Source organism: Leuciscus leuciscus (genome assembly GCF_965113295.1).
Source record: "Leuciscus leuciscus genome assembly, chromosome: 22".
NCBI lineage: Eukaryota > Metazoa > Chordata > Actinopteri > Cypriniformes > Leuciscidae > Leuciscus > Leuciscus leuciscus.
This window is the reverse complement of record NC_138746.1, coordinates 2,754,486-2,782,373: the sequence shown is the minus strand read 5'-3', so window position 1 is coordinate 2,782,373 and position 27,888 is coordinate 2,754,486. Positions and strand designations below refer to the sequence as shown.

The following is a 27,888-nucleotide window of genomic DNA, read 5'->3' as shown; positions in this document are numbered from 1 at the left end:
AAAATGAACATATATCGGCCGATACCGATATGATGGCCGATATATCGTTCATCCCAAGTCAAAACCTTAGAATTTGAGTATCTGACTTCATTTCATTTGTCATGTCAGTTGTGATGTTAAACAAAGCATTAATAACCAAAGAAGAGTTTTGCAACATGTCAGCGGGAAACATGCGCCTCATATATTATCCTCTCAAGAACCACTTCTGCTGCTGCTCGAGATTTCAGGAAAGAGTGTGATCAAGAAAGATTGAGTTTGCGATATATATCTCCTCCTCCCTTACTGCAAAACACTCGCTCTGTCTGGATGCGCTTAAATCCACAGTAAGGACACCTTCATGTCACATATCACACACGCGCACTTCAATAAGCCGACAAAAGGAAGTTTGTGTGTGCGAAATCGGGTTTATCGACTATCGGTTTATGCTTGAGACGTTTATGACTTTACTCTGATGAGCATTTTTGGCTTATTAAGAACGTGCATGTGAACATCATATACATTAAGCATAGAATAACTGAAAGTAGTGCCCATTGATGTCTAATGTAAAACCTTGATCCTGAAGCAGAACGAGAAATACTCTATAAAAAGGAACAAAGTTGGACGGAATGAAGCAGAACCAGAACAAATCAATCTCTTCTATATTGTTTCCTCTCAGTGAAAGCAAAGCACGGATCCACTCGGCAGAAATATGAAGATGTCAGAGCGATGACAGCGCACTGTGTCATAACCTTTCCCTTCATCTCACGCTTTAATCTCACTGGAGAGTGACGGGCGGACTAGGCTCTCTCCATTCCCCCTTTTCCCCGTCTGTCGCTTCCTTTCAACCTTTGCTGAGCTCAGAATTTCTCTAATAACTAAAAGCAGTTCCTTTTCTTATCCCTCATATTCAATAGCTCTCAAAAAAGAAAATAAATGGCCAGTGATGCATTCAGGATTATCCTTAATACCCGTCCAGAGGAGAGCATCATGTGCTGTCAAACGAGACGAGTTTTAAAGCGCCACATTAAGGGCTCTAATGAGCGTATGAGACGTGTTCCTGTGGCTGTAAGTGACGGAGGAATGATGGAGTCACTGAGAACATGAGAATGAAGCGCACAGATCATTTAATTCCAGTCTGACAACCAATAAGAGTGACATGAAGAAACCCACAAGGACACATCCGTAATGAGTGCAGAATAATGAGTTCAGGTTTCTATGGGGCATTGGTAGAATGTTCTGAGTGGTTGCTAGGGCGTTACTAGGGTTTTCTGGGTGGATCCGATCGTGAAAAGACCAGGTGTAAATGCCTTCCGAAAACGCTTTCGAGATGGATTTATTCACACACAAACACATATCTGACTCTGGACCACAAAATCAGTCACATGGGTCAATGTTTTTAAATTGAGATGTATACATATACAAATAAGCTTTCCACTGATGTGTGGTTTGTTAGGATAGGACAATATTTGGCCGAGATACGACTATCTGAAAATCTGGAATCTGAGGGTGCAAAAAAATCGAAACATTGAGAAAATCTCCTTTAAAGTTGTTCATTTATGTTCACGATTGTGCTGCATTCACTCACACAAATAAATGTTTTATATATTTACGGTAGGAAATTTACAAAATATCTTCATGGAACATGATCTTTACTTAATATCCTAATGATTTTTGACATAAAAGAAAAATCGATAATTTTGACCCATTCATACAAATATACTCGTGCGACTTGTGACTGGTTTCGTGATCCAGGGTCACATATATAAATATTTACCTACCATTATAGTAATAAACGCAACTTTCACACGCATCTGATTGGCATATAAACTGTGCGCTCCTATCTCAGTGTTGTTGCAGTTTGCTTCGTACATTCAGATTAACGAGTTAAACAGGGCAAATGTTATTCAACTGAACTGTGTATATGCATTTTAAACACATTACGTTCTTTGTCTATGCAATAAATGCACATTCTGAATGAGCGTGGTTTAATAGTGTATTCAGCAGCTCATGTGTTAATGTTAATGGTATGAGCCATTACAGGGGTGGCCAAAATTACTATTTAAAATCTGTCAGAGCCAGAAATGTATCTTCACATTTACAGGAAAGTTTTATATTACAGGTAGACTACTTTCTTCACCCTGATGACAGCGCTACTGCAACACGCATGCTTTCATTGACGTGTACATTAAATTTGAATATAGCGCGGGAATTGAAGATGGGATTTATATCCGTTTTGCGGAGACACATTTATGTGGCCAAGTGTAAACAGAACCATTTTAACAAATCAGATATCTATCCTATCAGTAAAAATCCTATCATGCACACACACCTAGCTTTGTAAGGATATGAGTATGGTCCTTGTCATGGTTGTCTATGGCGGACTGAAGCTGGTCTTCCAGGTAATGCAGTCGGTTACTGATGAGTTCACAGCGCTCCGTCAGCTCTGAAGTCTCTCCACACAGATCCTGAGACACAAAACACACCCATAATCAGCAGGAGATCATTAAACCTGCAATACACTGTTGCTCACACACATCTTTAGTTGGTTAAGTGTGGACAAGGCCTAAAATTAACACTCGCCAAATGCGAGTAAAAACTGTTATGAAAGTCAATTCTAACAATTCTAACAATGCAAAATTGTGAGAACGTGAACGACACTCGGTATAGTTGACGGGGCAGTGTTGCATCATCACAAAAAAGCCTTGCCAAATGAAATATTCAAGCTCAAGAAGATGCGAAAGGGAACTTAATTTGTTTCTCGCTTCACTATTCGAAGCATACGCCTAAGCCAGCGCACGAGTACTGAAAAGAGCTCTTTCACATCTTCTTGCGCTTGAACAGACATATTCACACTAAATTGTGTCAAAATACCTGTCTTGGCAAGAGTCCTTTTAAATATAGTCAGTTATGTATTAACGGAACGTAAACAGTTGAGGAATAAAACACGTGTAACAGTATCATATTGGATCCGTGCATTAGCTCTTAAAGTGACAGCAGCCTAATATACCTGCAGCCATCTGTGTCATTACTGTTAATCAAACAACAAAAGACAAAAGAACAATCACTCTTGTTCTGCATAACTTTTGTAACTTTAATAAGGATTAATCTGTTTCATGGCTGGTAAAAAAAAAATTCATTATATGCTTTCGTCATTTGATTTGTTTTTTCCAAAGATTATTGCTATGTAGGGTTTCATTTGTTTTCATTTCAGTTTTAGTTTTTTTTTTCCAGTTTATAATTTTTTGGGTGCTTCAATTTAAGATTATTTCAGTTGATTGCCAAGACATTTGAATTCAGCTTTATTTCAATTAACAGAAATATTTTAATATTTTAATAGTTTTAGTTAACGATAATAACCCTGTTAAAGATAAATACCTTAAGAGTAAATCAATAATACTAAAATAACCATGATTTGTATGTTTTGGGAAAATACTTTACAATAAGATTCATTATTTAACTACCTTAGTTAACACGAACTAAGAATGAAATACTTCTACAGCATTTATTAATCTTAGTTAATATTAATTTCAACATTTACTAATACGTATTTAAAATCAAAGGTTGTATTTGTTAACATTAGTTAATGCACCGTGAACTAACATGAACTAACAATGAACAGCTGTATTTTATTTTTATTAACTAACATTAACAAAGATTAATAAATACTGTAACACATGTATTGATCATTGTTAGTTCATGTTAGTTAATACATTAATATTAACTAATGAATCTTATTGTAAAGTGTTGCCATGTTTTGTAAACATAAACAAGAGATAAAATAGATTGCGATGCTTTCCATATGATCTTTTTACAAGCAACTGATAAAAGCATGTGCTAACGGGGTCAGTCATGAAAAATAGTGAAACTATCCTTAATCTCTATTTGCAAATCTCAAACAAAATGAAGCATAAAATGATCACGTTAAAACCGTCAACGACTGTCAGCTCCTCGTTCCCCTCATAAGACTCCAGAACTGACAGTCTGTACCTCCGTGATGCTCTAATGACTTCACTCAACAGTTTAGCATGAGGCAGGTAACTGGGACAGGTCCACACGGCCGGGTCTGTCCCAATTCCATCAAACCGTGATTCACTGTTTTCCTCCTGTGCTCAGAGTCAGAGAGCGTCTTAAGGTGGTCGACTGACTCACGTCCGCTCATGTCTCTCAGGAACGGCCTCGTGTCGACTGTAATGAGGTCTTCGTCTATTTTTAGACCCACCACACCAGCTAATGAAACACCTTTTATAGATGCTAACATCACACTGTGGGGCGAATTAAAACACTTTTGAATGAGGCTGGGCTGGAGAGTCTCCGGGGACAAATTCAAGAACAACAGCCACAGAAAGCTGTGAGATACAGTTATTGAGACCTAATGGAAATCACGCTGGGCGTATGCGTTTTTAAAGGTCACCGCAATCTCTTTATAGCGTCTAGAAGGACGGCGACACACTCGAATGCATATAGACTGCAAAAATTGCACCTTTGTGATAATCATGAGAGGCATATTACTTTTATATTAGATCAATATAATTCTGATCATATCAAACGCACTATTCCTACTTACGAAGAGATGTGCAGCCTATTTAACACTGAGACTCTTAAAGGGATAGTTCACCCAAAAAATGAAAATTCTGTCATTATTTACTCATCCTCAAGTATGAATTTCTTTCGTCTGCTGAACATAAAGGAAGATATTTTGAAGAATGTCAGTAACCAAACAGTTGCTGGTCAGCATTGACTTCCATTGTATAGAAAGAAAAAAAATACTATGGAAGTCAATGGGGACCAAATTAGGGCTGGGCGATATAACTATCACGATATAAAGTGTTTCATATCGGTCGATATCGATAATTATTGATCTTTTTTATGACCTATTTAAAATAAGGACCAGGAGACAAATATATTACATTTAAAACATTTTTTTTTTAAACTTAACCTCTGATTATAATCCCCTCAGTTATAAAGGCAGAAATGTCGACACAACCATGGAAAACACTCAAATAATTCAAATGTAAACATAAGTCTAAAATCACAATGAAACCTTAACAATTATCTCTTAACATTAAGGTGCAAAATTAAAGAATACGTAAGAAATGCTTAATAAAGTGTAATAAAATAGTGCAAAGTGTTAAATATAAACAGAGAAACCGACGACGGTCTTGCATAATTTGCAGACGTCATTGGTCTGACTACGGTCACACTTATAAAATCCAAAAAACTACTATACTGGCGAGCTGACTTTCCCTGTTTTATCAACAATCGCTGCGGTACTCATTTTACACTTATCACTCCACGCCAGTTCTGTTACTGAAGAATCCAACACGAGACAACGATATGGCGTTGTTGGCTGTTGGCGTGTCACCCCCTACGTTGCTAGGTTACCAGAGAGTGAGTGCCTTTGTTCATGCAACCAAACTTGCTTCGCAACCTCTGGTTTCTTCCGACGAAAAAATAAATAAAAATGTATAGAACGTTTTATCACTGATATTGATGACGTGTCTATCGCGATACATATCGTTATCGTTTTATCGCCCAGCCCTAGTTTGGTTACTAACATTCCTCAAAATATCTTCTTCTATGTTCAGCACAAGATATTAATATAGGTTTGGAACAACTTTAAGGTGAGTAAATTATGACAAAATGACACAAAATTTGTTTTTGTTTTTAATAATTTTCGTTTTTTGAACAAATGCATCCTGAATGTTCGATTTCAGGGCATCACTTTGTTAATATGATTGTTTAGATCAGAGTTAAAGAATCATTCCGATTATGAATATAAATGCATATATTATTGTGATTACATGTTCATTTGTATGTGGGCATTTATTATGCTTGTTAATTTTTTGCTTCCCCTGCTTCCCCATCTGATGATTGTACTGTGCTTGAGATGCTTGTGCTTTTCTTTAAAAGGAACACGCCGACTTTTTGGGACTTTAGCTTATTCACCGTATCCCCCAGAGTTAGATAAGTCCATACATACCCTTCTCATCTCCGTGCGTGCCGTAACTCTGTCTGACGCACCCACCGCTAGCCTAGCTTAGCTCAAAGACTGGAGGTAAACGGCTCCAGCTAGCATACTGCTCCCAATACTGGGAACTATATTCTCAGAAGGCGAAGCACTGCTACTTCTGCGGAGTGATTTGCCCGCAGCGCCTGAGAAGCCCCATGGTGAGGAGCAGAGAGTTCACTCAGAGTTGGAGTAAATCACTCCGCAGAAGTAGCAGTGCTTCGCCTTCTGAGAATATAGTTCCCAGTATGAATACGCTTAGAAGATGGCTGTGTATCATGTGACCTTGTTATTCGTACACGCTGTGACTATACAAATCACAACAAATGTTGGCGTTATTTTGTCACTTATTGGGGGTAGTATGCTAGCTGGAGCCATTTACATCCAGTCTTTGTGCTAAGCTAGGCTAGCGGTGGGTGCGTCAGACAGAGTTACGGCACGCACAGAGATGAGAAGGGTATGTGTGGACTTATCTAACTCTGGGGGATACGGTGAATAAGCTAAAGTCCCAAAAAGTCGGCATGTTCCTTTAATTAAAAAAAACTAAAACAGAAAAATCATTCCGAATGATTCCGTGTCATTCCAGAACCCTTATGAGCTTCTTTCTTACAAGTGATAAAAAAAAAAGGGGGTCGTAAAGGTGGAAGATTGACTAGATGTACCATAAAAAACCCCACACTACTTATAAAGTTATATTCTGAAGCAGTTTGATAACATTGTGTGTCTTTAACTCAGAGTAAACACTGAGATGACAGTCTGAAGTCTTTCACTCACCTCAGGAGACTCGTCCTCCAAACAGAAGAGAAACTCCTCTAATTTCTGCAAGAGACAGGAGGACGAATGATTCACTTTAGCAGAAGATTAAAACAAAACAATAAACCTCATCTATTATTAAAAAGCACTCAGCGCACTGACATTACGGGAAGTGCGCAATAACTCGTCATTACGGCTGACAAGAAGAAAAATAATTGAATGGGTTCGGCCCATCTGTGTGGTAATGATTGCATTCAGGATTTGTGTGCTAAAGCAGACAATAATTAGCACAGTGGCAGATATATTAGCTCAACTCGAGCTGATGGGAGGAGACCTCAGTAAAACACATTACAGCTTCATTTCTCATAGATTCGGATTTAAATGACACAATTTTAATTATCATCTCCTGTCCGCAGGGAGCAATATTAAAGGGGAGACCACTGCCTCTTATTAGATTCTGACTTGGTTTAAAATCATATTTAGTTTGTCAGAAAGTCATTGGTTATGTTGCCAAAGAAATATATTCATAAGAAACATAGTACTGAAAAAAAAAATAATAAAATAGCACACATACAATAATAATGAAATTAGTTAATTATTGTAAATAAAAAATAATTCATATTTATACATATTTAATATAATTTACTACTGGGCTAAGAAGAAGAAGAAGAAGAAGAAGAAGAAGAAGAAGAAGAAGAAGAAGAAGAAGAAGAAGAAGAAGAAGAAGAAGAAGAAGAAGAAGAAGAAGAAGAAGAAGAAGAAGAAGAAGAAGAAGAAGAAGAAGAAGAAGAAGAAGAAGAAGAAGAAGAAGAAGAAGAAGAAGAAGAAGAAGAAGAAGAAGAAGAAGAAGAAGAAGAAGAAGAAGAAGAAGAAGAAGAAGAAGAAGAAGAAGAAGAGGAAGAGTATATTGTATATGATATATATTTAATTCATGTGTAATTTATTTAAATATTTTACAATATTGAATTATTATTATTATATATATATATTATTATATTACATTATATTGAATTACATTATTATTGAATCTTACAGTATTTACAGTAATAAATATATGTCCAATAGATAATAGTCCAATAATAATAATAATATAAATATTTAATTATGTAACATATTTATATATTTTACAACATTTAATAACAATACTTATAAAACATTATTATTGTATTACATTATATTACATTTAATTATATTATTATTAATTGCAATTATTATTTGCAAGAGTGTCCAATATATAATAGTCTAATAAATACAGTAATAATAATATACTGTTATTATATTAATATTTATTGGATTTTTATGTAAATAAAATTAAAATAACATCAATAATATGCTGTGCAGGCGTTATTGAGGATGAAAGCGGAGAGGAAAACAGTGTGTCTCCTCACCTGGAGTCCTGGAGGAGTGTTAGGAGGAGTGGCTGATCTTCAACAGACAAAAGACAGAAAGAGAAAGAGAGACACAGCCATGCACTTACAGACAATAGAGCCCTGCTGAGCCGAAACATATCACAACCAGTTAGAGAAAGTTATGAACAAGAAGGGCAGAGAACGGAGAAGAAAAAGAAAAGACTGGAAATTAGAGTCATTCAGAAAATTGATGGTTTTTATGGAAATGAAAGGAGTCGAAGGAACATTTGTAGACGTTTCTCATTTTGTCTTTCACAAAGAACAAGTCATTTTCCAGTGTGAGTTGGTGCTGTACTCTTCAGGTTAAAATCAGTCCAAGATGACGTGCATGTATAAAACTGTCCAAACTACACAAATTATGTTCAAAAAGTATGGTTTTTATCACAGTACCATGCCATTATCATCAATACCATCACTGCTGGTTAACATTAAAGGGGTGGTTCGGGATTTTTGACATCGGACCTCATTTTTAAGTCAGCCTGGTTGTTATTCATCAGTGGAGACATTTAAAAAAAAAAATTATCCAGTCCTTATATTTGGATAGTTAGCCGATGCTAGGCTAGCGCAAGTCAATGGTATATGTGTTAGCCAGCCATTAAAAACCGTTTTACCCACTCCACAGTGCACCAAACGCAAATCAATTATAACACTAGACTATCGATGTATATGTCCGTTGAGAGAATAATGTTAGAAATCAAACTTACCTTTCATCTCAATGATCCCAAAGGAACTAGTTTCTCAGCAGCTGCGGAATTTTACTTTGCTCCGGTTAGTAATGCGGCAAAAAGTAAACAGAACAGAAGCGCACTGTAATCAGTGTACCAGCGGCAGGTAAATACACTTGCGTCATGTGTGTACCGGCTCACTCGGTTGCCTAGGTAATCAATATCACTCCGCTGCTGCTGTAGACAAGGCTTATGATTACAGGGAACAAATTATAACTAATGCAATGTGATGAAAGGTAAGTTTGATTTCTAACATTATTCTCTCAACGGACATATACATCGATAGTTTAGTGTTATAATTGATTTGCGTTTGGTGCACTGTGGAGTGGGTAAAACGGTTTTTAATGGCTGGCTAACATATACCATTGACTCGCGCTAGCCTAGCATCGGCTAACTATCCAAATATAAGGACTGGATAATAAAAAATAAAAAAATGTCTCCACTGATGAATAACAACCAGGCTGACTTAAAAATGAGGTCCGATGTCAAAAATCCCGAACCACCCCTTTAACCCTATAAAGCCTTCTGTATCATATTTGATATTAATATTTCTAAGGCCTCTAAATAATCAATATGATCAAACAATCTACTACATGCCTTCAGTCGGTTGATTGATAGTTTACACTTTTTTTTGTCTTTTTTTTTTGATAGTTTACAACTTTTAGTATAATTGTACAAACGCCCGCCTTTCGCTCGTTCTTCACGTCTTTTTGCTGTGAAATCTTCACTGGTTTTTATCAAGTAAACGTAAGAATCACTTTATGATATTGTTAGTAATATTTCAAGATGAACACTTACTGGACTGAATAACTTATTATCCACACATAATTTTTTTTTTTTTGAAAAGTGTAAGTATTAAATATGATCATCAGGCTTTTGAGGAAGGTTTATTTGTTCATCTCTCAATCACCGTTATATTGCATTGCATTGTGTTTTAAAACTACAGACCTTTGATCAATAAACCAACCATTTAAATATCATCTTACTAAGACATATTATTGTCAGATATAGCGATGACTGATATTTCTATAATTTTACGCAAGTAATTGCTATGCTGTTATAAAGACCTCAATGATTTACATTACAGGCAATAGAATTTCATCTTACTTTGTGGCCAAAATAAATATCAGCAGCTCAGTTTGGTCCTCTGAATAAAATTGAGCCATTTTTTCCATCCACATTATATCATACTATTGATATAGATTTTGTCTAAAGGTTCAACAATGGAGTATTATTTCATATGTAAGACAACTGAAGCGGCTCTTAGTGAAGTCAGTCGAAAAATACAAATAATTTCAGAGGTGGAGTAAGTTAAACATTTTGATGAAAGTTTACAAAGACAAAAAATGTTAGACCATGAACATGTATTAAAGGGGTGGTTGATTATGATTTCACTTTTTTAATTTAGTTAGTGTGTAATTTTGCTGTTTGAGCATAAACAACATCTGCAAAGTTACAACGCTCAAAGTTCAAAGCAAAGGGAGATATTTGCTTTTAAAGAAATCGTTTTTTAAGGACTACAACAAACGGCTGGTAGAGACTACACCACATTCCTTCCGGGTTAGTGACATCACCAACCCTAGAATTTACATAAACCCGCCCCCTGAACACGTTTTATAGATTATCTAGACAGAATATGCTAATCAATGACTGGAAGATACTACACATAAACTTTATAAATTCATCAACTATCCACTATCCGCCCTCTGCGCCGGGAGCAGCAGCTCATTTACATTTAAAGGGACAGACAAAAAAAAAAGTGTTTTTGCTCACCCTCAAAAAGTGACAACTTTAACATGCTATATAAAAATATCTGTGGGGTATTTTGAGCTAAACCTTCACACACACACTCTGGGAACATCAAAGTCTTATTTTACATCTTGTGAAAAGGACATTATAGGACCTCTTTAAAAAAGCAAATTTTGATGTTTCATGTTTGATTGTTATAAAAGCACAATGGTGTGTGTGTGTGTGTGTGTGTGTGTGTGTCTTTACCTTAGTGAACTCTGAGTGCTGTAGATCAGCCTCAGGACACCAGCGTCCCCCCAGAGCCGTCAGCATGGCACAGTCCGCCTCCTCTTCAGTGATCAACAGAACATCTGGACCCGGTCCAGGCGTCGAGGGGAGATCCTCCGCTTCTGAGACGCTGGGCTGATCCAGACCTTTCAGGAGAAGATGACAAGCCTCCAAATCTGCCTCCCAAATGTGTTCCAGCGCTGGACATCCACAACTACAGTGAGAAATACAATAAATGACACATGCTTTGATGCTTTACCTTTATATGCAACGACATTCACACACGTCTAAGTCTGAATTAAGTGCATTAATACTTTTTGGGGGTGAGTGCAACTAAGGACAAATCTCTAAAACAGAGGAACTTAATTTATCTGAGCTCCTGTCAAAGCTGATGTATCAAACTATTGGAGTCTTTCCATTAGTTCATGAATTTTTATGAAAAATAAGACTGAAAGTGCATCTATATTCATGAAATTAGACATTTCTTCTTTGCCAGTGGCGTTGCAGCGTCTTTTAACTATACGTTTTTTTTAGACGCAAGGCAGAGAAGATGCTCCACTTTTAATATTAGATGTCCACTAAAGTTTTTATTTTATTTTAAATAAATTAATACTTTTATTTAGCAAGGATACACTGAACTGATCAAAAGTGACAGTAAAGACATTTATGTAATGTTACAAATATTTCTGTTTCAAATAAATGTTGTTCTTTTGAACTTTCTATTCATCAAAGGATCCTGAAAAATTCAAATGCATCACGGTTTCCACATAAATCTGAAGCAGCAACAGTTTTCAACATAATCAGAAATGTTCCTTGAGTGTCAAATCATCATATTAGAATGATTTGTGAAGGATCATCATGTGACACTAAAGACTGGAGTAATGATGATTCAGCTTTGATCACAGGAATAAATTACATTTTAACATATATTCACACAGAAAACAGTTATTTTACATTGTAATAATATTTCACAATATTCATGTTTTTTTATCAAATAAATGCAGCCTTAATGAACACTTCTTTCAAAAACATAAAAAAAACTCAAAATAACGGTAGAGTATAAAAAACAAGTTTGCATGAGCAACTATCCAACGAGAAAAAACCTGGGGCGAATAATCCCATTTGAAAACATTGTTGTATTACAAATTTATTAAATGCTTAATTTAGGTTGCAACAGTAAAAGTTGAGTACATTGAATTTAGCATTTTAAGGTTAGGTTAGGATAATGGTATCAACAGTTTCTGCCAGTCCTGTTTTCTCTAAATGAGTCAGATCACTGAGACTCTCACCTTTTGTTCTGCAAATGGCTTTCGAAGCCCCGGGCCCAGACGTTGAATCGTTAAAATGATTGGATTAGCAATGCAATAGACTGTTATGCTGATTGAATTAGGATTGGCCAGACCCTCAGTCTAGAGTGTGTTACCTAAACCTGTATACTCATTTACATGCTTTATTCAGAGTCTCCACCTCTATGTAATCCCTCCCCTCTTTGAAAAGTATAATTACAATGAATACTGTATTATGATCAGATTGTTGGACGAACTGCAGCAACGCACAGCGAAGTTCTCAATAAAAGAATAACTTCTGTTTGAACGCGATCCCAACGTCTCCTGGTCTCTGCTTTGAAGAAGGAAAAGTTTCCAACAACATTTAAGAGAACTGTTCAGAGCTAGAAGGTTTCTAATTTAATGTCATGCTATAGTTCTCTTACGAGAGGTACTCTCGTACTGCGTAAATCTTACGCTAGGGGAAAATCTCTTTTCCGCGAGATACTGAAGCCAAAAAATTATCCTTAATTTTGAAATAATGTAAAACGCGTTGCGGCAGCATGCAGACACAGGCGAGACGGCTTGTGCGCCTATTGGCTGCCCTGCGGCAACTGCAGCAGCCTATCGATAAGGCCCACTCGTGACGTCAGCTCCAATGGGGGCGCTTCGCGCCCAATACGTCACGTCCCGCCAGAATGGGCGTGGTCTAGGGCTATAAACATAGCTTCGAGAGGCTAGCTCACTGATTTTTCATCTCTTCAGCGAAGCTCTCGCATCGCTGGATCCGGAGAGAAGCCGCGCCGTCTGAAAAAGCCTTTCAGCGGGACGAGTCGACACTCTGAAGCCGCTGGCCGCGCCGCCTTCAGTCGCCTTCCTGCTGCGCTATCCGGCGTTATATCCTTTCTCTGCTACGGTGTTTTGTGTATGTGTGTGTGCTCGCCGCCGCGACACACACTCTCATTGCACTAAAAGAGCCGGGCGTCTTTTTCAAGACGCCCCTTTCCTGAGGATCACGCAGCTCTCGCGCTCGCGCTCGCTGACGGCGACCGCCCTCACTGCGAGCCAGTTACTGCCTGGTGACTCTGAGGACTCACCTGGCATCCTTCTCCGAGACTGCTCCTCCGCCCCCCCCAACCCGCAAAGCTCGCCGGTGCGCCCGCTTGCCTTGCCTGCTTGGGGGATGATACCTGCTCTCCCTCTGTTCGAGCCGCGCAAACCGCGCCGTTCACAGGGGATGTCAGGAGCGGACGGTCACGGGGCTAGCTTTCTCTCTCCCTCTGTTCGAGCCGCGCAAACTGCGCCGTTCACAAGGGAGGCTGGAAGCGGACGATCGGGGTTAGTTTTTCTTTACGTTACAAGAAAGCTACCCTGCCCTTGCGCCCCATTCACGCGTCACTCACCGGCGAAAAGACAACTCAGTTCCCTGATTAGGCGACTGGAAATATCAATATTGCAGCAAACGAGCCTGTTGTAACACGCACGCTTGCAAGCAAACGCCGAAGAAAACATGTTGACGCTCTCTTATATGCTCATGCATCTATACACCTTTGTGTTCCCCCCCTGTGGCTCAGTGGCGGAATCTTAGGTTTTTCGCACGAGGGACCGGGGTTCGAATCCCGGTCTAACGGCAGATATATTATGCCGCCAATGCTTCGCTCTGTCAGTTCCCTGAAAGGCGACTGCAGATGTGCATTTTGCAGCCAACGAGCGCGCTGTACAACCCGCTCGCCTGCACCCAAACACCGTTTCTATGGTTCCCGTGTGTCACTGGCGAAAGGAGAAAAGGGTGTTTTTAGCCCCGCTGCGGCCGGGCCGACCTCCACTCCTGACACATTTCTCATTCCCCTCTTAAGTTCAGGTGACTGGAAATGTCAATATTGCAGTGAGCGAGCCTGTTGTTTTGCACGCACGCCTGCAAACAAACGCCAGCATGTTGACGCTCTTTGATAATACTCGCGCTACTGAATGTCTATGTGTCTTCCTCTGTGGTCCAGTGGTAGATCGTCAGATTTTCACGCGAGAGACCCGCGATCGAATCCCGGGTCTACCGGCAAAACACACTTTTTGCCGTAAATTCTCGCTCTGGCAGTTCCCTGAAAAGGCGACTGCAGATGTGTATTTTGCAGCCAACGAGCGCGTGGTACAACCCGTTCGCCTGCACCCAAACTCTGTTTCTATGGTTTCCGCCTCTGAAGTTCAGACGACTGGAAATGTCAATATTGCAGTGAACAAGCCTGCTGTAATACACGCACGCCTGCAAACAAACGCCAGCATGTTGACGCTTTCTGTTTCTATGGCAACTTCTCGCTCGTTCAGTTCCAGTAAATGCGACTGTTCCAGTGTATTCTGCAGTAAACAAGTCGGCGAAATAGCCCGCTTGCCTGCACACAAACGCCGCTTTTACGGCTACCCAGATAAATCCCATAAGAGTGTATTTTCTGGTGTCCCGGCCACGGCCGATGGTGTTACGAATGTAGACGAAATTCCTACACACAAACACAGCCCGTCACACAGGGCTCGCGCACATGAAATCGACCCAGGTCGATTGCGCATTAAACGTGGTAAATGTGCCCACTGCCCAGTGCCCACAAACACTACGTTCCGCATATCTCAAGGTTTCTGTAAAAACAAAACCAACGTGCATTCGCTCTGCTCAGGCGGACAATGCTCTCAGTGTTGTAAATGTGCCCGCTATCCCGCGCCCACATTCACACATAGACATGACAGGTCCTACGGGACTCGCCCAGCCCTCCCCTCTCGGTTGACCACCGCAAAGGAGTCGAGCGCGGGCAATCTGCCCGCTGTTATCAGCGCGCCCCCTGCCTCGAAGCGCGACGCTTATGTTACAGCATACCGAAGCCCCTCTGTCGCTGAGCGACCAGAGCGCGCTCCGCATTCAGCCCCTAGCCATTCGTGCAGATGCATGGGCAAGGCTACCCGGGGGTTTTGAAGTGGGTGCTAGACATTATAGAAAGAGGCTATTCGCTACAGTTTCGCCGACGCCCTCGCCGCTATGTGACGCGCGTCGAAGCTACGGTAAAAACAGAAGTAGCACCACCTACTTCGAGCCGAAATTTTGAAACTGTTGAGCAAAGGGGCCATAGAGCCTTTATCTCAAGCTCAGAGTGAAGGAGGGCTATACAGCAGATACTTCCTGGTACTGAAAAAAGACGGGGGTCTCAGACCCATACTAGATCTAAGGCAACTGAACAGAGTGCTTGCGGAGCAACAGTTCGGAATGCTCACGACCAGAAAAACCCTCACGCATACAAATAGCGTCACGTCACAGGCGACGTTTGAGATTCGCCTTCGAGGGCCAGGCATATCAGTGCTCAGTCCTACCGTTCGGCTTGTCTCTAGCCGCTCGCACCCCTCAGACTACAGGGCATGCGAGTATTGAACTACTTGGACGATTGGCTGATTCTAGCTCAATCTCACTCGGTGCTCATAGAGCACAGGACCATTTTGCTCGATCACCTCGAGAATCTGGGTCAATTGGGCGAAGAGTTCTCTGTCTCCCAGACAGATAATATCTTTTCTGGGCACAGAACTGGACTCGCTGTCTATGATAGCGCGACTGTCACCAGAGCGCGTACTAGACATTCAGCGCGCAGCGAGCTCTTTCCGCTGCGGCGCATCTGTCCCGCTCAAGAAATTTCAGAGGATGCTAGGTCTCATGGCCTCAGCATCATCAGTACTTCAGTTGGGCTTGCTTCGCATGCGCCCGCTACAGTTCTGGCTGAAAGCGCGAGTACCGCGCCGAGCGTGGGCTTCCGGTCTGCTTCGTCTCAAGGTCAATCAGAAATGCATCGCAGCTCTGAAACCTGGGAAAGCAAACGACTTGTACCAATCAGGTGTTAGCCTGGGGACTTCCTCGAGTGTGAAGGTAGTGTCTACGGACGCCTCCACCTTGGGATGGGGAGCACTGCTCAAGGGCAGACCGTTCTTCGGCCAATGGTCAGAACGGGAGAAGCTTCTACACATAAACTGCCTCGAAATGTTGGCAGTAGACACTGTAGGCACTGACGCGTTTTTGTCCCTAAATACGAGGACACCACGTCCTGGTCCGCTCGGACAACATGTCAGTGGTGTCCTACATAAATCGCCAGGGCGGCCTCAGGTCCCGAAACCTGCACAGGCTGACAGAACGCCTCCTGGTGTGGGCTCAGCGCAACCTGCTCTCGCCGAGAGCAGCGCATGTGCCAGGGCTCCTGAACGTAGGACCGGACAGACTGTCCAGAAACAATGTTCCGACAGGCGAATGGCCTCTACACCCACAGACAGTCCAGCTGCTGTGGAAGAAATTCGGCAGAGCGGAAATAGACCTGTTCGCGTCTCAAGAAAACGCTCACTGTCTGGAATTTTTCTCCAAGAGCAGGGACGCGCTGGCTCACGTATGGCCCCGCCGCCCGCTCTATGCCTTTCCTCCCGTCTTTCTCCTGCCTCAGGTGATAGAACGGATCAGAGAAGGATGCTCAGTGCTACTCGTAGCGCCGTTCTGGAAAAACCAACCCTGGTTCCCAGTTCTGATGCAGCTAGCAAGCACTGCCCCATGGCCAGTGCCAGTGAGGAGGGACCTCCTCTCTCAGGCCAAGGGCTCGTTTTGGCATCCGCGCCCAGAGCTGTGGTCCCTTCATGTTTGGGCCATCAACGGGTACCCGCTGACCTCCCCAAGCGGAGTGTTAAACACGATCACGCAGGCTAGAGCTCCGTCTATGCGACGTCTCTATTCCTCGAAATGGTCAGTGTTCTCCAGCTGATGCACAGCTCGTGGCGTGTCGCCCCTAGACTGTGGGGTGACGGAGGTTCTCTCCTTCCTACAAGAGCTGTTGGACAAGGGCAGGACCCCTTCCACGCTCAAAGTGTATGTGGCGGCCATAGCAGCGTTCTCAAAAACAACGCTGGGTCAGTCAGTAGGAAGGAACGATTTAGTCATCGTCTTCCTTAGAGGAGCTAAGAGACTGAATCCTCCCAGGCCTCCCTCAGTCCCTGTATGGAACCTTTCTACAGTGCTGGAAGCCATGAAAGGTGACCCATTCGAGCCTTTACAGACGATTGATCTTAAACACCTGTCTTTCAAGACAGTGTTTCTTCTGGCTCTCGCTTCAGTGAAGCGCACAGGGGACTTACACGCGCTCTCAGTAAGCGCGACGTGTATGGAGTTTGGGCCTAATGACTCAAGAGTTATACCCAAACCTAAGCACGGTTATGTTCCAAAATCCCTCAACACACCGTTTAGGGCGCAGGTCATTCCCTGTCAGCCTTACCGGTCTCTGACGAGGAAGGAGACGCAAGCTTCCTTTGCCCAGTCAGAGCATTAAGAGCTTATGTGTCTCGCACGTCTGTTTTCAGACAGACAGAGCAGCTCTTTGTTTTCACTCTACGGACGTTCTAAGGGACTTGCCGTGTCGAAACAGAGCCTATCCAGTTGGATAGTTGATGCTTTAGCGCTGGCTTATACCTCTAAGGGCTTACAGTGCCCATTTGGAGTCAGAGCACACTCCACGAGAGGCGTGGCCTCGTCGTGGGCTTGGTCTAGTGGGATTGCCTTGCAAGATATCTGTATGGCGGCAGGCTGGGCCTCCCCGTCTACATTTATAAGGTTTTATAACCTAGAGGTTCCCGCCTTGCAGGCTAAGCTGCTTTCGGTCTAAAATCGGTACTGTCTGCCCTGATGTGTTCGGGCCAGAATACTGAAACTGCTTGAGCAAATGCTCGCTGTTGGATCGCGCAGCTCTATGGGCAGTGTGTAAGACCCACTATATTCGTCAGTCCAGGCCGGGGGTCGCCCTGACTGTACGACACATCATCAGTATAACTGCTCCTTATAAGATGTTATATTATTACAGGAATGATGCTATTCTAGCCACTCTTTCCTGGGCTCTCTGTGAGTCCATTATGATCATGTACTATATGAGCCCGGGCACTTGCCCTTGGGACTTTGGTGCTGGATCTTAGCATGCACGGCGTTTTACACTGTTTCCCCTAGCGTAAGATTTACGCAGTACGAGAGTACCTCTCGTAAGAGAACGTACTCGGTTACTAACGTAACCTCGGTTCTCTCTAGAGAGGAAACGAGTACTGCGTATCTTGCCGTGCCTGCACACGCTCTGGTTCGCTTCGGCGATGAAAAACCAGTGAGCTAGCCTCTCGAAGCTATGTTTATAGCCCTAGACCACGCCCATTCTGGCGGGACGTGACGTATTGGGCGCGAAGCGCCCCCATTGGAGCTGACGTCACGAGTGGGCCTTATCGATAGGCTGCTGCAGTTGCCGCAGGGCAGCCAATAGGCGCACAAGCCGTCTCGCCTGTGTCTGCATGCTGCCGCAACGCGTTTTACATTATTTCAAAATTAAGGATAATTTTTTGGCTTCAGTATCTCGCGGAAAAGAGATTTTCCCCTAGCGTAAGATTTACGCAGTACTCGTTTCCTCTCTAGAGAGAACCGAGGTTACGTTAGTAACCGAGTACGTTTTCGCTTGTTCAGACTTGGCAGATAATAATAAAAAAAAACATTTCATTAGCCCTTTTCGGACTGGACTAGTTCAACATGGAGAGGAGGAGTAAAGTAATAATAACCTCTGTGATTTTAGTCCCGTCTGAATGTGCATCTCAGTGATCATTACAGACAATGTCAGTGAAGATTACGGCGACTTTTACCTTCAGTAAAAAGGTCCAGAAAAATGACCTCAGGTGATACTAATCCCATGCGAATAGACCCGCTGTAAATATGTATGAAAACATTTCATCATTTCCTGTTTAAAATAAGTTTTCCGCAGTTTTTCCGAGAATGGAGACGCTTGATAAAGCATCAGGTGCGTTCTAGACGCTGGGACGAGTCTGTGGCAAAACTCAAGTGTTTTACACACACCATTCAGATCAGAGAGAAGATCGACAGCACTTGTTAGAGGCACGAAACATCTTTTAGCGTTAGACAAGTGCCTATTACCAACACAATCCAATCTGAAGTTCATTAATACATCGTTCGACCGGACATAACGGTTTTATAAATATATGTGTTTGCGCATGTGATATCAGGAAGCAGTGTAACACACACATGATGACAGGAGAGACGGCGGTGTGTAAATTGAGTTACTCTCTCACTTCTGCTAGTTTTACTGAGATCTCTTATCCCGTGCGAATTGGCCATTACTATTACAGACGTCCTGTGGTAAAATTACATTACTCCATCTACCCTTGTAAAGTTAATCCCGTCCGAATAGGGCTATAGACTACCATATATCATTGGTCCTTCATTATTTTCAGAGGGACTCTTTTGGCTTCAATGTCATTTGTGTCACTATATAAAGACACTAAAGCTCGCTGCCGTCTCCTACAGTCCATGAAACTGGAGTTCGGCTCTTCGGTGGGCAAACTCATACGGAGAGAACAATAATTACGGTCTTCACACCCACTGGCTCCAGAGACAGACAGCTTCCTAAAGCGACGACAGACAACGCTGTACTCTCTCCATCAAACCTCTTTGCTCCTCCCGGTGGCTTTATTACGCTGACACACAAACCTACAGAGATTCATTTACATGTTTGTGTTTGGTTTCATGCATCATGAAGGGCAGAGAAAGTAAAGTAAATGTGCATAAAGGATCTCTCCATGACTCACAATGGATTCCAGTAGAATTTGACATGTTAGAATGTTGCAAAAATGTTGTATTACAACAGAAATTGATGTTAGAATATTGATAATGTTGGATCCCAATTGAAGTTGACGTTAGAATGTTGCTAAATGTTCAATGTCATTAGAATTTAATGTGTTAGAATGCTGTTAAAATGTTGAATTTTAGTAGAATTTGACGTTAGAATGTTGCTAAATGTTGGATTCCAATAGAATTTGATGTCAGAATGTTGGGTTACAATAGAATTTGACGTTAGAATGTTGCTAAATGTTGAATGTCAATAGAATTTGGTGTGTTTCAATGCTGTTAAAATGTTGAATTTTAGTAGAATTTGACGTTAGAATGTTGCTAAATGTTGGATTCCAATAGAATTTGATATGTTAGAATGTTGCTAAAATGTTGGATTCCAATAGAAATTTATGTCAGAATGTTGTTAATGTTGGGTTATAATAGAATTTGACGTTAGAATGTTGCAAAAATTTTGTATTACGACAGAAATTGATGTTAGAATATTGATATGTTGGATCCCAATTGAAGTTGAAGTTAGAATGTTGCTAAATGTTCAATGTCATTAGAATTTGATTTGTCAGAATGCTGTTCAAATGTTGGATCCCAATAGAATTTGAAGTTAGAATGTTGCTAAATGTTCAATGTCATTAGAATTTGATGTGTTAAATTGCTGGATTCCAACAGAATTTGACATGTTAGAATGTTGCTAAAATGTTGGATTCCAATAGAAATTGATGTCAGAATGTTGGGTTACAATAGAATTTGACGTTAGAATGTTGCTAAATGTTGAATGTCAATAGAATTTGGAGTGTTTCAATGCTGTTAAAATGTTGAATTTTAGTAGAATTTGACGTTAGAATGTTGCTAAATGTTGGATTCCAATAGAATTTGATATGTTAGAATGTTGCTAAAATGTTGGATTCCAATAGAAATTGATGTCAGAATGTTGTTAATGTTGGGTTACAATAGAATTTGACGTTAGAATGTTGCAAAAATGTTGTATTACGACAGAAATTGATGTTAGAATATTGATAATGTTGGACCCCAATTGAAGTTGAAGTTAGAATGTTGCTAAATGTTCAATGTCATTAGAATTTGATTTGTCAGAATGCTGTTAAAATGTTGGATCCCAATAGAATTTGAAGTTAGAATGTTGCTAAATGTTCAATGTCATTAGAATTTGATGTGTTAAATTGCTGGATTCCAACAGAATTTGACATGTTAGAATGTTGCTAAAATGTTGGATTCCAATAGAAATTGATGTCAGAATGTTGGGTTACAATAGAATTTGACGTTAGAATGTTGCTAAATGTTGAATGTCAATAGAATTTGGAGTGTTTCAATGCTGTTAAAATGTTGAATTTTAGTAGAATTTGACGTTAGAATGTTGCTAAATGTTGGATTCCAATAGAATTTGATATGTTAGAATGTTGCTAAAATGTTGGATTCCAATAGAAATTGATGTCAGAATGTTGTTAATGTTGGGTTACAATAGAATTTGACGTTAGAATGTTGCAAAAATGTTGTATTACAACAGATATTGATGTTAGAATATTGATATGTTGGATCCCAATTGAAGTTGACGTTAGAATGCTGCTAAATGTTCAATGTCATTAGAATTTAATGTGTTAGAATGCTGTTAAAATGTTGGATCCCAATAGAATTTGAAGTTAGAAGAATGTTGCTAAAATGTTCAATGTCATTAGAATTTGATGTGTTAAAATGCTGGATTCCAACAGAATTTGACATGTTAGAATGTTGCTAAAATGTTAGATTCCAATAGAAATTGATGTCAGAATGTTGGGTTACAATAGAGTTTGACATTAGAATGTTGCTAAATGTTGAATGTCAATAGAATTTGGTGTGTTTCAATGCTGTTAAAATGTTGAATTTTAGTAGAATTCGACGTTAGAATGTTGCTAAATGTTGCATTCCAATACAATTTGATATGTTAGAATGTTGCTAAATGCTGGATTCCAACAGAATTTGACATGTTAGAATGTTGCTAAATGTTGGATTCCAATAGAATTTGATATGTTAGAATGTTGCTAAATGTTGGATTCCAATATAATTTGATATGTTAGAATGTTGCTAAATGCTGGATTCCAACAGAATTTGACATGTTAGAATGTTGCTAAAATGTTGGATTCCAATAGAAATTGATGTCAGAATGTTGTTAATGTTGGATTACAATAGAATTTGACGTTAGAATGTTGCAAAAATGTTGTATTACAACAGAAATTGATGTTAGAATATTGATATGTTGGATCCCAATTGAAGTTGAAGTTAGAATGTTGCTAAGTGTTCAATGTCATTAGAATTTAATGTGTTAGAATGCTGTTAAAATGTTGGATCCCAATAGAATTTGAAGTTAGAATGTTGCTAAATGTTCAATGTCATTAGAATTTGATGTGTTAAAATGCTGGATTCCAACAGAATTTGACATGTTAGAATGTTGCTAAAATGTTGGGTTGCAATAGAATTTGACGTTAGAATGTTGCTAAATGTTGAATGTCAATAGAATTTGGTGTGTTTCAATGCTGTTAAAATGTTGAATTTTAGTAGAATTTGACGTTATAATGTTGCAAAAATGTTGGATTCCAATAGAATTTGACATGTTAGAATGTTGCTAAATGTTCAGTGCCAATATAACTTGACGTGTTGGGCTGCTGTTAAAATGTTGGAACAGAATTTGATGTTATAATGCCTAAATTCACAGCAATCCCTGCAGGATACAATTGTGAATTTAATAAAAACGGTATACTATTTATAGTGATACTTTATCAAATGCTTCAGTAAAGCAGGCCCTTGATGGTTCTCACCAGATGATTTTTATTGTATTTATGTATTAAAGCAATGAAAATGTTGCCACCACAAAAAAGACCATCGATCTCTCTGCATTTTCTGACACCAGTCAGTGCTAAAAAGAGATAGATAACTTCATTTTAACACCTCAGGAAGAGACACGTGTGTGTGTGTGTGTGTGTGTGTGTGTGTGGGCCATGGAAGGAACAAGCAGGTAAAGAAGCATACACTAGGGCTGTGCCGGTAAACTTGGCACCGGCGGTGATACACCAAAACACTTTTCTTTCTTTTTTTTGCATGTGAATGCTGTTTTACGTGAACATTATGAAGCACAGAGCTTTGATTACAAAAGAAATAATAGGTTATCAACAATTAAATGTTAGATCGCAGCCATGAAAACATTTGGATTCATGCCGTATGAGAGAGGTACGCGAGTCCATACATTTAAGCTTTGTATTCTGTTTTGCAATCAGGTCACCCGATCATCAACAGTATTCCATTAGTTATTCCACTGGACATGGGATCTCTTGTTTCTTTTCCCAAATCTTCACTCACGTCTCGCCCGTTTTCACAGGGAATTATAAACGTTTCTTCCTTTTTTGGTTCGTGTTTAATTAGGGCTATTACATTCACATTCTTTCCTGTGGTAAAGTAGAAAAAAACAACAACGCTGTGTGACAGATTCCTTTTTGCTTGCACGTCAAATTCTATTTAACACAATTTGTACTTGTTATTCGACTTGGGAAGGTGCATCTTGTGGGGAAATAATTTACTGATATTTCTTTCAGTGTTTTACAGGTGGTAGTGTGTTGTTTCACTGACGGAAGTGCTCAAATAAACACACGCACGTCTGTTACGAAATGGATGTTTGAGCTTTCCTTATTATTTTCTTTAGGGCTGTGAAATGATTAATCGCGATTAATCGCATCCAAAATAAAAGTTTGTGTTTACATAATATATGTGTGTGGATACTGTGCATAATTATTTTGAATATATGAATATACACACATGCATATATTTAAGGAAAAATTCCTTATCTATATATATATATATATATATATATATATATATATATATATATATATATATATATAACATATACAACATTCTAACATGTCAAATTCTGTTGGAATCCAGCATTTAGTAACATTCTAACATATATATATATAAGGAAATTTTCCTTAAATATATGCATGTGTGTATATTTATATATTCAAAATAATTATGCACAGTATCCACACACATATATTATGTAAACACAAACTTTTATTTTGGATGCGATTAATCGCGATTAATAAATTTCACAGCCCTAATTTTCTTATATATCAAAATTATTTTAATTGAGGTATATATATATATATATATATATATATATATATATATATATATATATATATATATATATATATATACACACACACACACGCACACTCACCCAAAACTGCCACCATCAAGCATATACACTACCAGTCAAAAGTTTGGAATCATTATGGGTTTTTTTTATGTTTTTGAAAGAAACGTAATATTTTTGTGGAAACCATGATGCATTTTTTCATGATTCTTTGACATACCCAAAGTTTTTAAATGATAAATGCATCACGGTTTCCACAAAAATATGAAGCAGCAACTGTTTTCAACATTGATAATAATTGGAAATGTTTCTTGAGCATCAAATCATCATATTATAATGATTTCTGAAGGATCATGTGACACTGAAGACTGGAGTAATGATGCTGAAAATACAGCTTTGATCACAGGAATAAATTACACTTTACTATATATATTCACATAAAAAAAACAGTTATTTCAAATGGTAATAATATTTCACAATATTACTGTTTTTATTTTTTTCAAATAAATGCAGCCATAAAATGAACAATTCTTCAACAAATTAATACAGTTCATAAGCAACTTGCACTATAGAATAGGTGTTAATCTGCAAACTAAGACGGCTTTGAATGTGGTTCATCCAATTTGAATTTTAAGTGAAAAATGTTGTTTTATAAGAAGAGAGGCTCCAAAATGACAAAAAAAAGGTACTTTTAGGTGCTTTTTTATTTTATTTCTGATAGCTTGACAGTGTCAATCCCCATATACGTTCAGTGAATAAAAACGAGCAGTCCCACCAGAAGAAAGAAAGTCATACAGGTTTGGAACGACATATGAGTGAGCAAATGGAATATTTTCATTTTTAGGCGAGCTATTCTTTTATTATTCCCATTTGTGCCACAGGAAAGACAGAGAGAGAGAGAGAGCTAGTGAGTTTGGTCCATTTATTTGTAGCTGGGCGAACAAAAGAAACCCTCGTCGGGTTGAGTATGACCGGCGGCTAATGCCTGCCTGCTTTTTGGAGTCGGGTTTCCATGGTGAGTAACAAGGAGAACAATCACTCTGGGTAAAATAAAATTGAAGGAAAGCGAGAAGAGAGGGTTTTCTGGAGACAGTCCCGTGCCACAGCCCCTCCTCTTCAGCTCGTACAGTAATAACCTTGGCAAGAGACGGCGCTTCTGGCATCCGAGCATGTGCTATTCCAAAGGAGCGAACGGTAAACCATATGCCATGCTTCCCTCCAGATGGACGCCCATAGTGTTTTATTGAAATGTAATGAATGCTACATTTCTACGGTTGAGTACAGCAACTAATAACTCATTCAATTATGCCAATTTGTGTGGCATTTAGGTTGAGAGAGATGCTAAATAAAAGCTTTGCAGCTGGAGCATGGTCAGAGCGAAGGGAAGCCTAACCTTTTATTACTAGAGGTGGATAGTAACAAAGTACATTTACTTGAGTACACTTTTTGAGGATCTGTACTTTACTTGAGTATTATTTTTTCTGGAAACTTTTTACTTTAACTTCACTACATCTGAAAGACAAATATTGTACTTTTTGCTCCTCTACATGTCTGACAAGGTCCTCGAGTAGAAAGAAGTAACGTCAGTCAGGGGATGATTTTGGTTTTAGGGGTTGCATTTTGATTGGAAATGAAAGCCGGGTTGACGTTAGTACCCGACTGATGTTGGTTTCTGACGTCAACACGATTTTTATTTTCAACCACAATTCAACGTCTGTCCAACATGTAAGGGTTAATGCCCTTCGAGGTGTCCATTGTCAGGTATTAATGGACGACGGCGAGGTGAACCGTCCGACACGCAGCGGAGGACCGAAGTCCATTAATACCTGACAATGGACCCCTCGAAGGGCATTAACCCGCTTATACCACGGTCACTTGCCAAATAACACATTTTTAAAACATTAGTTTATATTTTAATTAGTTTTACAATCGAAATCTAAAGTTTTTACAAACAATAACTTGGTTTCCCTGGTTACGCCTGACGGTTTATTTAGCAACCGGAGATATTTATAGTCCAATCAGCTCGTAGAACCCTTCAGTTTACTGCCTGTTGCTATGGTTACTCACAGCTGATGTAGCCAGCGCATTTATTTATTAATTTCGAACGGTAAACAGTCAGTTTCACCAGAACTCCTTTACTAGGTGTCCTCTATCACTTTTTAATGGACACCCTGCAGCCAATCAGAATCGAGTATTCACCCAGACCATGGTATAATGGAGATTAATGATTTAAATTTTCAACCTGATTTTAATTTTCAACGTTGGGTTTGGTCTTCTACATGCGAATTTTGTCATTTTTTTGGAGCACACTAGCTTATAGATAACAGTACTGCTAACATAGTCATACTAAAAGCCAAAAAACTTTAAATAGGGCAGTATTTGAGGGAACAGCCATTTGAGTGTCCGAAACCATTGTGGAGGTTATTGAGTGACTTATTCAATCTCACAGTCAATCCCACTACTGGAACTGTGTTCTAGAAATACATGTGATATTAATATGAGGGTATGCAGGCATAGATTCAGAGGCATAAAGGTACTGTAAGTATTACATACAACAATAATAAAACAATGCATTGACATTTACTTTTTACTTTTGATACTTAAGTACTTTTAAAAACGAATACTTCTGTAATGGAGTAATATTTGACCAGTAGTATCTGTACTTTCACTCAAGTAAGGAAGTTTGTCCAGCTCTGCTATGCTTGAAATGTACAGCTTCTGGTCGCCACTTATGCAGACTTAATATTAAAAGGTCGAAAATAATAGGGCGTGATTGTGTTCCTATTTTCACATTAATTAAACCAGAGGTTCTCAAACGTCTTTGCTTCAGGTCGCAGATTTTACACTGGAAATCAAATGACGACCCAAAAAATGTTAACGTATCAAACTAAACTAGATGTACCGCATTGGCGATACAAAATATGACCGCCGCTCAGGCCTGCACTGGCTTTCCACAAAAATAAATGACGTGGAGCAATTTGGCTGTATTGCGTGTTTATGTATATACCTAAAAAAAGTAGTAGTATGTGCATGTCTGTCTGTGTGTGTGTGTATGTGTGTGTGTTTGTGTATGTGTGTGTCTGTGTGTGTGTGTGTCTGTGCGTGTATGTATGCGTGCGTACATGTGTGTGCGCGTGTGTGTTTGTGTGTGTGTGTGTGTGTGTCTGTGCATGTGGATTTGTATGTGTGTGTCTGTGCATGTGGATTTGTATGTGTGTGTATGGGTGTGTGTCTGTGCGTGTGGATGTCAGTGTGTGTGCATGCTTGCGTTTGTTTGTATTCCTGCATGTGTGTGTGTGACAGTATCATCCTAAACCAGCAACCCGTCGCTCAACACCACCATCTACAGGCCGATGAGTGTACAGTCACTAAATGTGCACATAAATTAATTTATTTTATACCCCCCCATGGATGAAATTCTACGAAACTTAGCAGAGGATACCCCCAGAGGATGTCAAGTTAATCATACACATGAATTATGGTGCAGTTCTGAACATCTCAACTGAAGATAGGGGCGATTAAAGCAGAATAATATTGCATTTTCATTTTTTATGGGAGGGGCGCAAATCACAAATGAGTGATTATGGGCTAGGTTGATGTGGGCCCTTAAGACCAACATACCATAAAAATGTCTTCATCCTCGGTGCCACGGTTCAGGTAGTTATTTAGGAATAACTGAATTTTTTGGGTTTGGGGGGGCCCAGCGCGGGGGGGGGGGAGTGGCCCCCGGGGACCAAACAAAATTTTTCTGTAAAAGTCTAGTGGGGCTACATGCCCACCAAATTTCATGTTCCCCGGTGCTTCGGTGTCCCTGGTATCGTTGACGAAAAAATTCAGTAGATGACAAAAAACAAAACAAAAAAAAACTTTGACAATCCCTATATGACCGCTTTCGCTAGCTACGCTAGCGGCGGTCATAATGATATGTACTTA

At 39.7% G+C, this 27,888-nt stretch overlaps 1 protein-coding gene across 2 annotated transcripts in view; it reads right to left on the bottom strand.

Annotated features, from left to right (window-relative positions):
- The window catches only part of disc1 (DISC1 scaffold protein), a 79,432-nt gene that overhangs the window by 3,526 nt on the left and 48,018 nt on the right, over positions 1 to 27,888 (bottom strand). Inside the window, exons 11-13 of one of the 2 annotated variants that reach the window (XM_082153330.1) lie at positions 10,869 to 11,103; positions 6,761 to 6,805; positions 2,328 to 2,444 (exon numbers count right to left, since the gene is read on the bottom strand). In XM_082153330.1, the coding sequence (XP_082009456.1) occupies positions 2,328 to 2,444; positions 6,761 to 6,805; positions 10,869 to 11,103 (397 nt within the window). Of the gene's footprint in view, positions 1 to 2,308; positions 2,445 to 6,760; positions 6,806 to 10,868; positions 11,104 to 27,888 lie in introns of both variants that reach the window. The other variant, XM_082153329.1, reaches the window with a different exon arrangement.